Below are 16,787 nucleotides of genomic sequence, written 5' to 3' on the forward strand. Positions count from 1 at the left end.
TTTATTATTTTTAATGTTGATTTAAGTGTAGTTTGAGCACACTTGGAGGTTAGAAATATTTAAAAAGGTGGATTTGATAAAGTGTACCTGCAGATTTGTCTTGACAAAAGTCGGTATATTCAGCTGGTCGTCCAGCGCCATAGTTTTCATGATGAAATCAAAATCACTTTTATTGGCAAAGAATGTTGAACACGCAAGGAATTTGTGCTCTCTTTGTTCAATACAAGAAACAAAGAAAAACGCAACACCTGCGAGAGAGCGCAGTATCTTGGTATGAAAACGAGGGAAACATTAAAGAACATAGAGGACATTAGAAGAGTACAGAGATGATGCAACCAGCTGCCACTTTAGCGACGCCATTTCCACATACAGCTGGAAAAAGTAAAACACAACAAAAAAAAATATTGCAATACATAATACATGTTGAACACATACGATTGGGTTTTAGGTGGCTGATAAGGTTTGATGTGTTGAAGTGTGATGTTCTTCCCTCTCCTCGTGGCACGTTTGCAGAAGACTTGGTGCAAATAGCACGCCAAAATGTCTTCCTGCGAAACCATGTTTGTTTACAACGAGCCCAGCAAGGCGCGTAAGAGAAAAGGAGCGCTTGATTGACTCACCTTAACCCTCTGACAGCACAGTACGGGTAATCTCGCCTCTTGGAGCTTTTTTTTTTTTTTGGTGTTTTTTTTTTTTAATGGGTTATCGAAGCTATTTTTTCAATGTTATAGGTTTTTTTCCGCGTGACGTCATAATTCCTCATATCGGCCCGATAATTGTCGGTCCGATATTTATCGTGCACTCCTAGTCTTTTTTTCATCATCTTTTGAAGCTGTATATGTTTTTGATGATGGTGTTTTCCTCCTTCCTTTTTCTTCTTCTTGGTCTTCATAGGTCCCATTACAAAGAAACACTCTGATGATTTAGGTGATAATGACCGCGCAGCAGACGAAGGTATTTTCTACTAACAAAATGGTTTGCATGAATTACAAAACCAATGCCCCGCCCCACCCCACCCACCTCCCTCCTCCACATATTTTCATCTCCAATTCTTGCCTTTTTTTTTTTTTTTTTTTTTTTAGCTATGGACATTTTTTTCTTGTGAAACTATTTTGAGGCTGAATATGTTTTATCTTATCAGCTTTCTATTTTGAAGTTTACATGTCAAAATTGTTGTCTTTGACAATGTAGATTGTCTGTTCTTTCTTACTTTTTTTTCTATGTTTCATCCTATGTTGGCAGTTTAGTAAATATGAATCACAACAGTGTTTTGCATGGCACCCATGATCTATTTCATATGAAATATTAAAATGTCAATGACTGGCTTGCACTCAGTGCAATACGATGTGGAAATTTTAGGCAATCGTACTGTAAATATTGTCTCAAGTCAACAAGTATTGATGAAAACTCGGTCTGTCCCTATCCAATATTGATATCAATCTGATATCAGCAAACAAAATCTGTTTGTATTGGCTTACATCTATAAATCTCTGTTATCAGCGCTCTGATACAAGCGGTCCTGCATTGTGTTTACTTGTGCAAAGCTGGACAGTCAGTTAACATCTAAATGTTTTCCAATAAGCACACAAGGTTGGGCTTTTCTTTACATTTAAAATTAATTTAAAAAAATAATAGTACAAAGCTACACAATTCTGGAAAAAATGTCAATAATAATTTACTTGCTTAGAGCCAAGTGTTGAGAACATATGAGATGACGACGGTTTGTTGTGATTTCAAAATGCAGACAGTAGAGGAGGCAGCGTGCATGTAAAAAAGTTTTTAATGTACTAACCAAAAATAAAACAAAACCTATAGAAAAAGGCACTGACGCATAGGGATGGCTATGCACGACTGAAACTAAAATAAACAGGCTACAAAGTAAACGGAAACAGAATGCTGGACAACAGCAAAGACTTACGGTATGTGTGGAGCAAGATGGTGTTCACAAAGTTCATCCGTACTTGACATGACCATTGACAATGAATTAAGTCCCGACGAAGAAAGAAACCAGCCGCACAACACAACACAGACAACAGGTGCGGGGACTAGCGCTCAAATACCAAGAAACTCAAAATAAGGCCAGGCCGTGACACCGAGGTCGCATTACTCTGAGATTATTTATTTTCACATGCATGTTTACATTACATATATAATATATCATACATATATTTTATTCAAAGGAAATCACACAGTATTTTTTATTGTTATTAGGGGTGTCCTAATGTGATATTAATATTAGTTATCAGTCTGATACCAGCAAGAAACAAGTATGGGATTGCATCTAAAATAACCCATATAAGCAGCGTGTTTACTTGGCAGCCAGTTAACATCTAAATGTCCTCCAATAAGCACACAAAGTTGGTCTTTTCTTCTATTTTAGTGAAGTCATTTACTAAAGGTAAACATGGTAGGCTATAGGCTACTAGGATCTAGCAGCTACACAAAAGTTAAGCACACAATAGTAGCTAATTATACATAATAAGTGTCCTCAATTGAACAATTTATCAACATAAACAAGTACCAAATAATTACGATTGAATATCACTGACAAATAGAAAGTGTCTAAGGCAGAAGCATATTAGAAAATATCCAGTAACAAATGTGTCCGCATCGTTCGACGCACTGCGCCTTGAACAGTGTTAGAGAACACGGTGTTACTTTTACCAGTGACGAGTATGATGAGTATGATGCGTTTGATGTAACGTGGCACGCTACTTTTGAAGTGGTTGTATGTCAACATGACAGCGTCAGAAGCACAGCAAGTACAATGCAGGAAATGACTTTTTGCTAAGGAAACCAACAACCAGCAGCACACTAAAAATAACTTGATACCAAATTGAAGACAACACACAACATCTAAGTACACACACTACTACTATGAGGGAGTAATGAACAACAACTCAATGATGGAAGTGACAAGCTTGGCAATCCTACAATACCCAGATTGTGGACAAGAAGCCAAGGCAGCCATGGAAGCACATTCAATCTCCTTATTAACCAGATCATTGAATGATAACACTTTTGATCACAATTATAGTCGGAAAAAACCACAGTATGGCAGTGTATTGGCTCCCATTTGAATGCTTTGTGTTGCCCTTAAAGTGCTCCTGTGCTCAGGGACTTACTTCCTGAGTTTGTAAACAAAAACAACAAAATATTTTGTGACAAGAAAACATTTAAATCCAATCACTGTACTGTAGTATCGGCCATATACTGATATTATACTTAGTATCATTAATGTCAATATTGGTATCGATCTGCCCACCTCTGTTAAAAATCAAGAGCTCTAGCTTAGCGGTTAGCATGGTTCGTTGTTTCTTACTGTGTTTAGTGTAGCATGTTTAGCTATTCCTTGCCCTCCAGTGATGATAATACTTGTTTATTTGCCACCATGGAGGCAAGGATTGCTGACTTAGAAGTGGCTTCTCACTGAAGAGGGACGTTAGCCACTAGCGAGCCTGCTACATTGCGCTGGGGACGCGGTCATTCTCTTGTTGCTGTCACAGTTGTTGAATGTGTCCTCAACATGCAGTATCGCGATATATCGGTACAGTAATATTAAAAACTCTGCCGTCGACCACATTTATATAAATTATTTTGTCTATATGTACAACATGATGATAACTATTATTATTCATGTACACATAGCAGAGCAAGAGCTTTAATGATATTTCAAGCACAATATATTTAAGCGTATCACATTTTTTAAAAGGACGTCATGCAATGTGTATATTTGTATATAGATATGAGTGAAATAGCTAAAATGCTAACATGCTAATTAAATGCTTTAAAATGTAATATCGGAAATTATCGGTATCGGTTTCAAAAAGTAAAATGTATGACTTTTTAAAACGCCGCCGTGTACACGGAAGTAGGGAGAAGTACAGAGCGCCAATAAACCTTAAAGGCACCGCCTTTGCGTGCCGGCCCAATCACATAATATCTACGGCTTTTCACACACACAAGTGAATGCAAGGCATAATTGGTCAACAGCCATACAGGTCACAAACAACTTTAACACTGTTACAAATATGCGCCACACTGTGAACCCACAGCAAACAAGAATGACAAACACATTTCGGGAGAACAGCCGCACCGTAACACAACATAAACACAACAGTACAAATACCCAGAACCCCTTGCAGCACTAACTCTTCCGGGACGCTACAATCATACTTGCCAACCCTCCCGATTTTTCCGGGAGGCTCCCGAATTTCAGTGCCTCTCCCGAAAATCTCCCGGGACAACCATTCTCCCGAATTTCTCCCGATTTTGCGGACCTGAGTGAGGACAGCCTGTCGTTACGTCCGCTCTTTATTTCATACTTCAGAACCGACTCCCACACTTGCCGTCAGGGTGCGCAATACAACGTAAACCGTTGGCCAACCAAAAAGTTACTTTTTGTTGGCCAACGGTTTACGTTGTATTGCGCACTCTGACGGGTGTCGGTTCTGAAGTACGAAGTAAAGAGACGTAACTTCATCACCTCGCCTGGTTATTGACTCCAACCCAGAATATTACACTGCCCATACCTATGCTCCTTCAAAGGCCGTGCTACTGGCTGCAAAGCATTGCACTTTCAAATACAACAATGAGTAGAGAGGAGTGTTATGTGTGTGTATATGTGTAAATAAATGAACACTGAAATTCAAGTATTTCTTTTATTTATATGTATATATATATATATATAATAAAATACATATTTATATATAGCTAGAATTCACTGAAAGTCAAGTATTTATATATATATATATATATATATATATATATATATATATATATATATATATATATATATATATATATATATATATATATATATATATATATATATATAAGAAATACTTGACTTTCAGTGAATTCTAGCTATAATTATACTCCTCCCCCTTTACCCTGGCCCCGCCCACCTCGACAAATCACCCACCTCACCCTGACGATCCCCCCCCCCCAAAATCTCCCGAATTTGGAGGTCTCAAGGTTGGCAAGTATGTCAATAATAAATATGGCATTGCCATGTTGGCACTTTTTTTTCCATAACTTGAGTTGATTTATTTTGGAAAACCTTGTTACATTGTTTAATGCATCCAGCGGGCCATCACAACAAAATTAGGCATAATAATGTGTTAATTCCACGACTGTATATATCGGTATCGGTTGATATCGGAATCGGTAATTAAGAGTTGGACAATATCGGAATATCGAATATCTCTAATGCTAATAGTTAGCATGCCAGCGGAGTAAGATAGCATGTCCTGAATGCACTGAGCATCAAGACAATGGAACGGTTCAAATTGGTTGAGAAATGGAAACGTTGGGTATTGATTGAAGCTGGTGGGGTTCTGCCCGGGGCCCAATTTTCGATAGAACAGCCACTGAACAGAAGGCTGTCATGATCTAATTGGCTGCAGCTGGTGTCAGCCATCTTAGGAACGACGTTCAAGTAACTTCACGTCAAACAAATGCTTATTTCGGCCAAACGCTCGGAGCTATATACATCAAAACTGTCCCTGTTAGGGCACGTCTTGGTGAGTTTGATTTTTAAATTGACGAAGAAATAGCCGCAAAACAGCCATGTCAAAAAGGAGTACATTTGAGAATTTAAGACGGCGTTGGAGTGGATGGGAGATGCTGCAGCGCCGTCTCGCTTCAAGGGCCGACCGACAATAACAACATCTGACACATGACATAAAAGTGACATTTTGTGAGACAGGACAAATATGTCTGTGTTTTCACCAAAACACAAGAAGCTGTTTTTTTGGCATTAAAAAAAAGTAATTTGAAGCACACTGCAAACTGCACCTTCAGGGACTTTTATGTCTCTTGAAATCAATCAGGAGTTTTATTTTCTTTAATTGCATAATTCTGCACCATTTCATAGGGTAAAGAGTGTGCATTAGTTAGTTAGTCCAACCAGTCTATATTAGTACTTGAAAAATACATTTGACCATGTTTCTGGTGGTGTTCTGTGAGCCGTGATAGACATTTCATCCAGTAGGGAAGGGGTCTTAGATGTTGGCCGCTGCTCATTGTGACGAGTTCTGTTCTTTGTCCTTATGTACATATTTCTCCGCACCGCCAAAGAGGACATGTCCAGTTTTGTAACTTCTCTGCTTTTTGCAAATGATTTGTTTCTGACTAACTTGTGACCTGCAGTGTTTGCATAGGCGGCGAAGAACAAACAATATAATTGTTTTCAGCATTAATCATTTTTAATTGTGACACTTTTTCTTTAATTTTTTTTTCTGATGTGAATGCTGAAATAACATTTTTGGTCTGTCTTTAAAAAAGAATACAGGTGTACTTTATTTTGGCTGGAATAAGCCTATTTTCAGTCGTTTTGTTATTCCATTATAGTTACATTAAGGGAAAATCCCAACCATTTATTTCAACTTTCACTTTTTGTCGCAATTTTATCACAACTTCCGTCCCGAATTTTTAGAAAAACTCCTAAAAAAACTCCAAATTAGGTTGCAAGGTCCTAAGCAGGGGTGTCCAAACTTGTTCCACTAAGGGCCACATCACAAAAAGTCAAAGTATGCGAGGGCCATTTTGATAATTTTTTATCTTGTTAAAAAAATATTTTTTACCGTATTTTTCGTAGTGTAAGTCGCTCCGGAGTACAAGTCGCACCGGCCGAAAATGCATAATAAAGAAGGAAAAAAACATATATAAGTCGCATTTTTGGGGGAAATTGATTTGATAAAACCCAACACCAAGAATAGACATTTGAAAGGCAATTTAAAATTAATAAAGAATAGTGAACAACAGGCTGAATAAGTGTACGTTATATGAGGCATAAATAACCAACTGAGAACGTGCCTGGTATGTTAACGTAACGTATTATGGTAAGAGTCATTCAAATAACTACAACATATAGAACATGCTATACGTTTACCAAACAATTTGTCACTCCTAATCGCTAAATCCCATGAAATCTTATACGTCTAGTCTCTTACGTGAATGAGCTAAATAATATTATTTGATATTTTACGGTAATGTGTTAATAATTTCACACATAAGTTGCTCCTGAGTATAAGTCGCACCCCCTGCCAAACTATGAAAAAAACTGCGACTTATAGTCCGGAAAATACGGTAAATGTTGAAAACAGATATTATATATATTTAAAGACAAAACAATGTGATAAAGTAGCCTAGTGCGGCCAGGGTGCCATTTGTGGATCGCAGCTCGAGTGTTGTTGGCCCCCGACATATTGTCGGGAAAAAACAGCAGTAAAAATGTAACACTTTGTCACTTATAACACTAAATTTGATATATAATTCCGTTTATACTTTTTTTTTTTACAAAATCAAAAAATTCATCAAAATAATAAATATGTCCCCCACATACCTAAACTTTTCAAATGTTGTATCAAATGTTCAGCTCTTTTCTCATTACATAATTTAGCTCTTTTTTCCTACATTTTTTCCTGTTTTTTTTTTTTTCTGACAACACGTTGTGGCCAACAAAACTCTAGTTGCAGGCCACGAACGGCTGCACCTTGGACACCCTTGTCCTAGGGGGACTGGTAAATTGCAGTGAGTGTTGGAAAATGTGCTCTGCACTTAATTAAAAAAAAAAAAAAGAGCATATTTTGGTGGATTTGTTGAAATCCTGAGCTTTTTAGAGTTGAGGCTACAGGGAAAACTTCAAACATTAATAACACAATTTGTCAAATTAAAAGCTGATGCAATGTCATTTGGGAAAAAAGCCTCAAAACATTGCAACTTTAATCAGGCATTTTAGGCCGCAACGCTCACAAAAAAGCCGTAACAACGCATTATGTAATAATAGTGCAATATGTAATGTACAGTAGTACTATTTACTAACGCCACATTTTTTCAACGCATTTTGTAATAACTTGTTGCATATTGTGAAAGTTATTACAAAATGTGGGTACTACACTTAAAAAAAAAAAAAGATTATATTTGATGAGTTTATCACACAATGTACCCAATAACAATTTGATACATTATGTCGTTAACCATCAAATTTGGTGCCTTATTTAGGAAAAACTATCATAGCAACACAAAACATTTGATCTCCATTATAATTAATTTTAGAATATAGTAGGATGTTTCATTGGTCAAACCTAAAACAGATGTAATGTTCTTATTAATTACAATACAGAATATGATTGCAAGCTAGAGACAAAAGTTACACTAATTACGGACATGAAAATGACCACTAAAATGCACAGAAATGTTGGAAGACATGCTCATGCAATATGGTTCATCTTATGATAATATAATATGAAGATTGAAAAACACTAGTAAAAAAATGTATTCCACCAATGATGAATTAATTCATATTGTTTATCACAAAATCTAAATATATGCTGAATTATGCAAATTATGAAATTAACAACTTTTGCACATACATATTATATATATATACATTTGTAAAATATGTATATATACATATATATGCAGTATATATTACATATATACGCATATACGTATGCATATATGTATATATAAACATATATATATATACAAGTATACATATACTGTATATGTATGTATGTATATGTATATACAGTATATATATATATTAGGGCTGTGAATCTTTGGGTGTCCCACGATTCGATTCAATATCGATTCTTGGGGTCACGATTTGATTCAAAATCAATGTTTTTTTCAATTCAACATGATTCTCGATTCAAAAACGATTTTTTCCCGATTCAAAAGGATTCTCTATTCATTCAATACATAGGATTTCAGCAGGATCTACCCCAGTCTGCTGACATGCAAGCAGAGTAGTAGATTTTGGTAAAAATCTTTTATAATTGTAAAGGACAATGTTTTATCAACTGATTGCAATAATGTAAATTTGTTTTAACTATTAAATTAACCAAAAATATGACTTTGTGAAAATATTGGACACAGTGTGTTGTCAAGCTTATGAGATGCGATGCAAGTGTAAGCCACTGTGACACTATTGTTCATTTATTTTTATTTTTTATAAATGTCTAATGATAATGTCAATGAGGGATTTTTAATCACTGCTATGTTGAAATTGTAACTAATATTGATACTGTTGTTGATAATATTCATTTTTGTTTCACTACTTTTGGTTTGTTCTGTGTCGTGTTTGTGTCTCCTCTCAATTGCTCTGTTTATTGCAGTTCTGAGTGTTGCTGGGTCGGGTTTGGTTTTGGAATTGGATTGCATTGTTATGGTATTGCTGTGTATTGTTTTGTTGGATTGATGAATTAAAAAAAATATATATTTTTTTGATTTTTTAAAAATGAGAATCGATTCTGAATCGCACAACGTGAGAATCGCGATTCGAATTCGAATAAATTTTTTCCCACACCCCTAATATATATATATGTATATGTATGTATACATATATATGTATGTATAGTTATATAATTATTTGTTTACGCATTTAGATACAAGTACATCCACTACAACTTGTGATAATTCATCAATATTACTGACAGGACAAAAAACGACATTGTTTATCTTCATTGACAGCGTGAAAAGCCGTCTGGTGAACAGATAATAACAATGATAGATTGGAATAATATAGGGCCTTTCAAGATACCTAAAACACTTGAAAATGAAAGCCATTATTCATTACTCTGCAGTCACACACTGATGAGCGGCGGGCCTCAGATGTTGTCCGGAAACTTGAGGGTTCCTGGTATGAATCCAGCGTCCCTCAGCCCAAACATTCATGCAGTAGTTGGAGGACTTTTTATTCACTTTATCACATCCAAGCCATCACTCTACCTGTACATAACATAGATTACTCCACCAGCTAGGTACGTCTTGAACCAGGCGTCTCCAACATGTAGCTCGCCACCTGATGATGAGTAGCTCGAAGGATATTTGCTTCAGCTCCTCGTATTTTACATTTTAGTGACTCTTCAATTCAGACATTATGCTTCTTTTCTACTTCTTCCACAATACAATTTAAACCAGGGGTGTCCAAACTTTTTCTAGTGAGGGCCACATACAGAAATTTTGAAGGATGCAGGGGCCACTTTTCTACATCTTTTACATACATTTTTTTAAAAACCTGTTACGTTCCGGTGTCATTGTTGTGTTAAAATCTAACTATTGTAGCTAATTCTGGCATATTTACTGTGATACTTTGCCCATATGTTGCTCAATGTTTATTGTACTAATCAAATAAAGTTATTCAATTCAATTCAGTTGGTCGTGGCCCCAGAATGTTATCTGTGCATATAAAGCCTTCTGAATGGCAACCATGAACAGGTCTGTCTTGATTGCTAATCAGGGACAGGTGAAAAAGCCAGCGGTCAGACTGGAGAACAGGTGACAAAAGGAAACAAACAGGAAGTGGAAGTGAAAATAAGAACATAAATAAACCTGTCATGACAAAAAAACAATACAATGTTAGTCAATATATGTGAACAAAACATCCACATTTTAGCTTTGTGTTATAGGGTTAAATAACAGTAGAATAATTCCTGATTACCGTATTTTTTATAGGTTGCTCCGGAGTACAAGTCGCACCGGCCGAAAATGCATAATAAAGAAGGAAAAAAACATATAAGTCGCACTGGAGTATAAGTCGCATTTTTTGGGGAAATTTATTTGATAAAACCCAACACCAAGAATAGACATTTGAAAGGCAATTTAAAATAAATAAAGAATAGTGAACAACAGGCTGAATAAGTGTACGTTATATGAGGCATAAATAACCAACTGAGAACGTGCCTGGTATGTTAACGTAACATATTATGGTAAGAGTCATTCAAATAACTATAACATATAGAACATGCTATACGTTTACCAAACAATCTGTCACTCCTAATCGCTAAATCCCATGAAATCTTATACATCTAGTCTCTTACGTGAATGAGCTAAACAATATTATTTGATATTTTACGCTAATGTGTTAAAAATTTCACACATAAGTCGCACCCCCGGCTAAACTATGAAAAAAACTGCAACTTATAGTCCGAAAAATACGGTATGTTTATGATGTTTATGATTTTGTTCACATTCTTGTTTTTTTTTCATCTATTAAATAAACTTGCCTTGCCTAATCTAAACCCTTTGAGATACTATGTTATTATGATAATTATTTACTAATATTATTATACCGCCAACTAAAACGTTTTTGAGGACTTACCATTTCTTGGAAGAAATTTGTGTCCATCATGACAGAACGCACGGAAATGTATCAAAGACCAAAAAAGAAGCACAGGTAGTCTGCCTTTTTGGTTCACATGTCCTGCTACATTTTAGTCATAGTATTCTTGTGTAGTATTTAAATCCGTGTTTATTTTGTCTTTAGAATGTGTAAATAAAAATCGATCAGCGGGCCGCACACGTTGGACACCCCTGATTTAACGGTTGCCAGTCATGTAAATAAAGCACATACACCTCTACTCTGTTTTTGTCCAAGTATGTTTCATTGTGATGAAAGTTGGAGACCCCTGGTCAATTATATTCCTGAAGGTTCTGATATTGTGTGTATCAACAGCACATCTGATCAGTTCTTTTGCCTTGCTCTATCTGTAGACATAAGGGAGAGTGGAAGCCCCAAGCCAGTGATGGTTTTCATCCATGGTGGATCCTACATGGAAGGAACTGGAAACCTGTTTGATGGCAGCATCCTGGCCAGCTATGGAAATGTCATTGTCATAACAGTCAACTACCGCTTGGGGGTCCTAGGTATGGCACTTAACTTGTCCCCGGTATGTGAGACTGATCAGCTAATGTTTGTATTGGTAAGCCACATATTTTACAGTATCTTACTACAGCATATCAGCTGAACTTAATATGCATGTAAAAACACGCACTTAAACAGCATAGAGAGTAATATATTACCAAAGTAACATTTTAATGTTGCGCTCGCCATCGTTATACACAGGACTGATTTACAACGTGACTCCGTGCCAAGTCAATGTTGTTTATATTGCATGATTCATAAACAAGGGCAGTGCGGCGGGGCAGTGGTTAGCGCGTCTTCTTCACACTCAGGCAATCCGGGTTTGAATCTCGCAACTTGTCCGTGTGGCGTTTACCTGGACATAGTGTTGTAAGTCTGACTTAGCACTAGGGATGAGTACCGTTCAAATTTGAACCGATATGGTAGCAAATCCCCCCACCTGGGAATCGAGACTAGCAATTTTCGGTACTTTTGTGTGTGTCAATGAATATACTTTTTTTTTTTATGACAAAATCTTTTTTTTTGCAACAAATTGAGATGATTATTATAACTGCTGTCCAGTTACTATCTTGATTTATTTACACATGTTTGAGTCTCATTTGCAAGTATGACAATAAGTTACAATTAAAAGTTACAAGCCCAAGACTTTAGATGGGTGGGTTGGCTAGTCAGTTCAGTCTTGGCTGCATCTAGTCTTTTGTTAACCCCTAAAAAGTGTTAATAATGTAAGTATTACACTTAGTATGCACCAGCTGTTTGATTTGAATGTGTATTTAGTTGTAGTTTTCATTAACAATCCTTTGAAATTGCCATGCAAAATCGCTAATGCTAACCAGTAGCAAGTCAATAGCAAAGACAATGTATAATTAGCATCAAGCTAGCACATTTTTGGAAAAGTTGAGCCTTTCTTTTCTTACGTTCGATCGTATTTTTGAGTAAATTTTTTTTTGTTGGCATTAAAAATTACAAAATTTCAGAAAGGTAGTTTTGGCTTAGTCCGCTCTCAGTGCTGCTGGAGTGATCACCAAGTGCCGAAGTGTTAGTCTGCAACCGGCCGTGACGTAACATGTCACCGTTGGATTTTATGTGGATCGCGCCTGGCGGGATTCGGTTAGTGCCAAAAAAGTACCAGATTCGGTACCCATCCCGACTTAACACCAAGTGCCGCCCCAGGCTGAATTGGGGCTTGAAGCAGAATTTTATTTAGAGGCCCCTTGGCGATATTTCTAAACGTGGCTAATGTCAATTTTGAAAGTAGATTAGCTGTCTAATCATTCATGAAAATTAGTCAATTGTAGTGAAGTGGGTTTGCTGCTAGTCTGACATTTTAGGTTACTGGCTAGCTCGTACGACAATATATGACCATTTTGACAACATTAAAATATAGCAATATTTATGTGGCGTGTCACTCATTAATAACTATGAAAATAAATCATGCTTATAATTACTTAATATATGTACCGGTACACTATTTTCTTGATGTGAACATGCTAAACCGAGGGCTAAAGGCCAAGACAAGGGTTAAGGTGGACATTTGGGATTCAGCCTACATGTCCATATTTTTGATGGTAGCGGGATTCGAACGTACTAACTTCTTGCCCCACAAGCTAAGTCTTTGTGGACCGAGCTGCAGCTACCCCAAATTAACTGACAAAAGTGCCGATGCAGGTAGTTTTCCGGTAATTGTCAGATCCCACTTTTGAAGGTTACGGCACACCGTTTAGCACATTTTGTCAGCAAGAGTCAAGAGGAAAAAAAACAACCATTTTAGGTTCTCATAGCCTCTCTCTTTTTTAATTGTAGGATTCCTGAGTACTGGTGACCAGGCAGCCAAAGGGAATTATGGCTTGTTGGACCAAATCCAGGCTCTTCGATGGACCAGTGAGAATATTGCAGCCTTTGGCGGGGATCCATTACGTATTACTGTGTTTGGTTCAGGAGCTGGAGCCTCCTGTGTCAATCTTCTCACGCTGTCTCACTACTCCGAGGGCAACCGCTGGAGCAACTCCACCAAAGGTAAGAGCTGTTAGCTTACTGGGAAACCAGCTGTATTGATGATGCTTTCCAGTCAATTACATAAGTTGTGATGCCTATTAGGAACTCATGTTTGATACATTACCACATGTGACATTTATATTTAAATGGAGTAAAAATGCATGTACAGTATAGTACATGAGTGGTGCTGGAAAAATTGGTCAAAGAAATAACTTTTGTATAATAACTTGTAAAATCAAAATATATGTAGATACTACACTGCAAAAAGTCAGTGTTCATAAACAAGAAAAAATAATACAAAAGTTAGGGGCATTTTACTTGAACTAAGCGAAATTATCTGCCAATAGAACAAGAACATTTGGCTTGTCAAGACTTTCCAAAACAAGTAAAATTAGCTAACATCAATGAACCCAAAAATAACTTTAAAAAAGTATTTTCTCACTAATAACAAGTGCATTTTTCTTGATAGAAAAAACAAATATGAGACATTTTTTCTCAATATGTTGAAAAATATTCTTAAATTAAGTAAATGCTAGTGCCATTATCTTGACATAATGATATGCGCTCGGCATTACATTTCCCCATCGATAACATGACATCATCGCGCCAAGTGCGTGCTCTTTCAGTCAATTAGAGCGCAAGGAATATATATATATATATATATATATATATATATATATATATATATATATATATATATATATATATATATATATATATATATATATACAGCCCGGCCCCCGACCAATTATTTTTTTATTGTAATTTTGAGGAATTTATCTGAATGTGCATGAACTATTTCTGTTCAAAATTGTTTGAAATGTCACATGTTAAATGTTTAAATATTAACTGTCAGTTTGCTGTGCTGTGCCAACTGTACTACTATATGAGTACGTATGTTCTATTGTTTCATTGAAAATAAAACAGCAAAGTCCGTTTGGCTGTCATCTGTTTTAATTATGAGACACGATTGTGTCAAAGTCATGATTTTTTATTTCATGCTTGAAATAAGAAATTCTTACTTAGAAAAAGCAGTTTTATACTTGTGAGTGTTGATGACACAGCTTTGCTAACAGTTGATATTCTAGTTTCAAGCATGTTTAACTCAATATAGGTCATAAAATCTCAGCAACAAGCTGTAATATCTTACTGAGATCATTTAGGACCAAAACCCTTAAAACAAGTAAAACACTAACATAAAATCTGCTTAGTTAGAAGAATTATCTTATCAGACATAAAATAAGCAAATATCACCCTTATTTAAGATATTCAATCTTACTTAGATTTCAGTTTTTGCAGTGTAGGGACGTGCCCATCGATTGGCCACCAATCACAAACTACGATCCTCTCTGGCTGACAAGCGACTAGCACTAAGTTAATAATAATCACCTCCATTACAGCAAACAAACTGCATTTCTTAGCATCTTAAGTATCATTATCAAGTTCCATTATCACTGGAGGACAAGGCTAAACATATTACATATCGACAGCAAACTAAGTGCAGGCATGCTAATACCTAAGCTAGCTTTAAACGAGTGCTCAGTAAAGTTTAGGAAGTGTAGATGGAATCATGTTACAGCAGAAAGTAAGCATTTATTAACAGGAAATTATTAGGTAGATTAATAAGAGTTAGAGAGAGCATAATATAACAAATAGAAGTGGGGGAAATAATTGATTTTTAGATGTATCGCAATTTGGACATGGACGATTACAAAAATCGATTAGTAAACATCAACAATCGATAATGGGATAATGTGTCGTGCATTTAACATCAAGTGTTTCCCCTTCTCTCCTTCCTCCACCTCCTCCATGTTCAGGCCTGTTTCAGAGGGCCATCACCCAGAGTGGCACAGCGCTCTCAAGTTGGGCTGTCAGCTTCCAGCCAGCCAAGTATGCCAGAATGCTGGCCCGCAAAGTTGGCTGTAATCTGGAGGACACACTAGAACTTGTGGCGTGTCTTCAGAACAAACCTTACAAAGAGTTGGTTGATCAAGACATCCAGCCGGCTCGGTACCACATTGCCTTTGGACCCGTCATTGATGGCGACGTAATCCCTGACGACCCTCAGATACTCATGGAGCAAGGTACGAGAGAATTGTGTCCACTTAAATATGCACTTCATTATCCAGCCTTTCTTACAGTTCTCTTGTACCTGAAGTGAAACCATTTAAATGTGACCCTTCTTATAGCTAAACAAATCTTTTTCCAGGTGAATTCCTGAACTATGATATTATGCTCGGAGTGAACCAAGGGGAGGGTCTTAAATTTGTGGAGCTGATCGTGGACAATGAAAACGGTGTTCAGGCCAATGACTTTGACTATGCCGTGTCTAGCTTTGTGGATGATCTCTATGGCTATCCAGAGGGTAAAGACATACTCCGGGAGACCATCAAGTTTATGTACACCGATTGGGCTGATAGGCACAACCCAGAGACACGCAGGAAGACATTGCTGGCCTTATTCACGGATCACCAGTGGGTGGCGCCTGCTGTGGCCACAGCTGACCTGCACTCAAGCTTTGGGTCACCCACGTACTTCTATGCTTTCTACCACCACTGTCAAACAGAACAGGTGAATTGTCGTTATTTCAATACAAGTTGTCTATTCTTACAGTAATGCAAGGTGTTGTAAATCTATGAATATTCTTAATCATCAGGTTATTGTATTCCCTGAGCATTGAATCAATCGCAACTGGACTGTTCAGATTGTTTTAGATGACGTTTCACCTCTTATCCGAGCAGGCTTCATCAGTAATGCTCACAGACTTAGATAGGACAATCAAGTCTAAGGGCTTGGTGATGAATCCAAGGTATTTAAAACCCTCCTGTTGAGGATAAATACTAGGGCTCAAGCACCAAGCAGCCAGACTACAACTGTCCTATCCATGACTACGTTTACACTGCAGGCCAAATCTGATTTTTTCCAGTTGACTGGAAATGTAATCTTTATCAGACTCAGTCAGTGGCGTGTCCAGACAATTTTTTCAGGGGTGGCACCTAGTTTTGGAGAGGTGGCACCCATATAACAGTCAGTTTCCCCTCGGAGCAGCTGTAGCTACTAAAGTAGTTTACCAGGGTTACCACCACCAAAGAGAAGAATATGTGAAGAATAATGTGTGCACGATTAAGATTGCCCGCCA

General features: G+C 36.9%; 1 protein-coding gene across 4 annotated transcripts in view; it reads left to right on the forward strand.

Moving 5' to 3' along the window:
• nlgn1 (neuroligin 1) overlaps positions 1 to 16,787 on the forward strand; it is a 74,317-nt gene that overhangs the window by 32,408 nt on the left and 25,122 nt on the right. For 2 of the 4 annotated variants that reach the window (XM_062027988.1, XM_062027989.1), the window contains 5 exons: positions 895 to 954; positions 11,503 to 11,655; positions 13,457 to 13,669; positions 15,466 to 15,732; positions 15,858 to 16,219. In XM_062027988.1, coding sequence (XP_061883972.1) covers positions 895 to 954; positions 11,503 to 11,655; positions 13,457 to 13,669; positions 15,466 to 15,732; positions 15,858 to 16,219 — 1,055 coding nt within the window. The remainder of the gene's footprint in view (positions 1 to 894; positions 955 to 11,502; positions 11,656 to 13,456; positions 13,670 to 15,465; positions 15,733 to 15,857; positions 16,220 to 16,787) is intronic. The other 2 variants (XM_062027990.1, XM_062027991.1) reach the window with 1 other exon arrangement.

The sequence above is a fragment of the Entelurus aequoreus genome, linkage group LG19 (assembly GCF_033978785.1).
Source record: "Entelurus aequoreus isolate RoL-2023_Sb linkage group LG19, RoL_Eaeq_v1.1, whole genome shotgun sequence".
Classification (NCBI taxonomy): Eukaryota; Metazoa; Chordata; class Actinopteri; order Syngnathiformes; family Syngnathidae; genus Entelurus; species Entelurus aequoreus.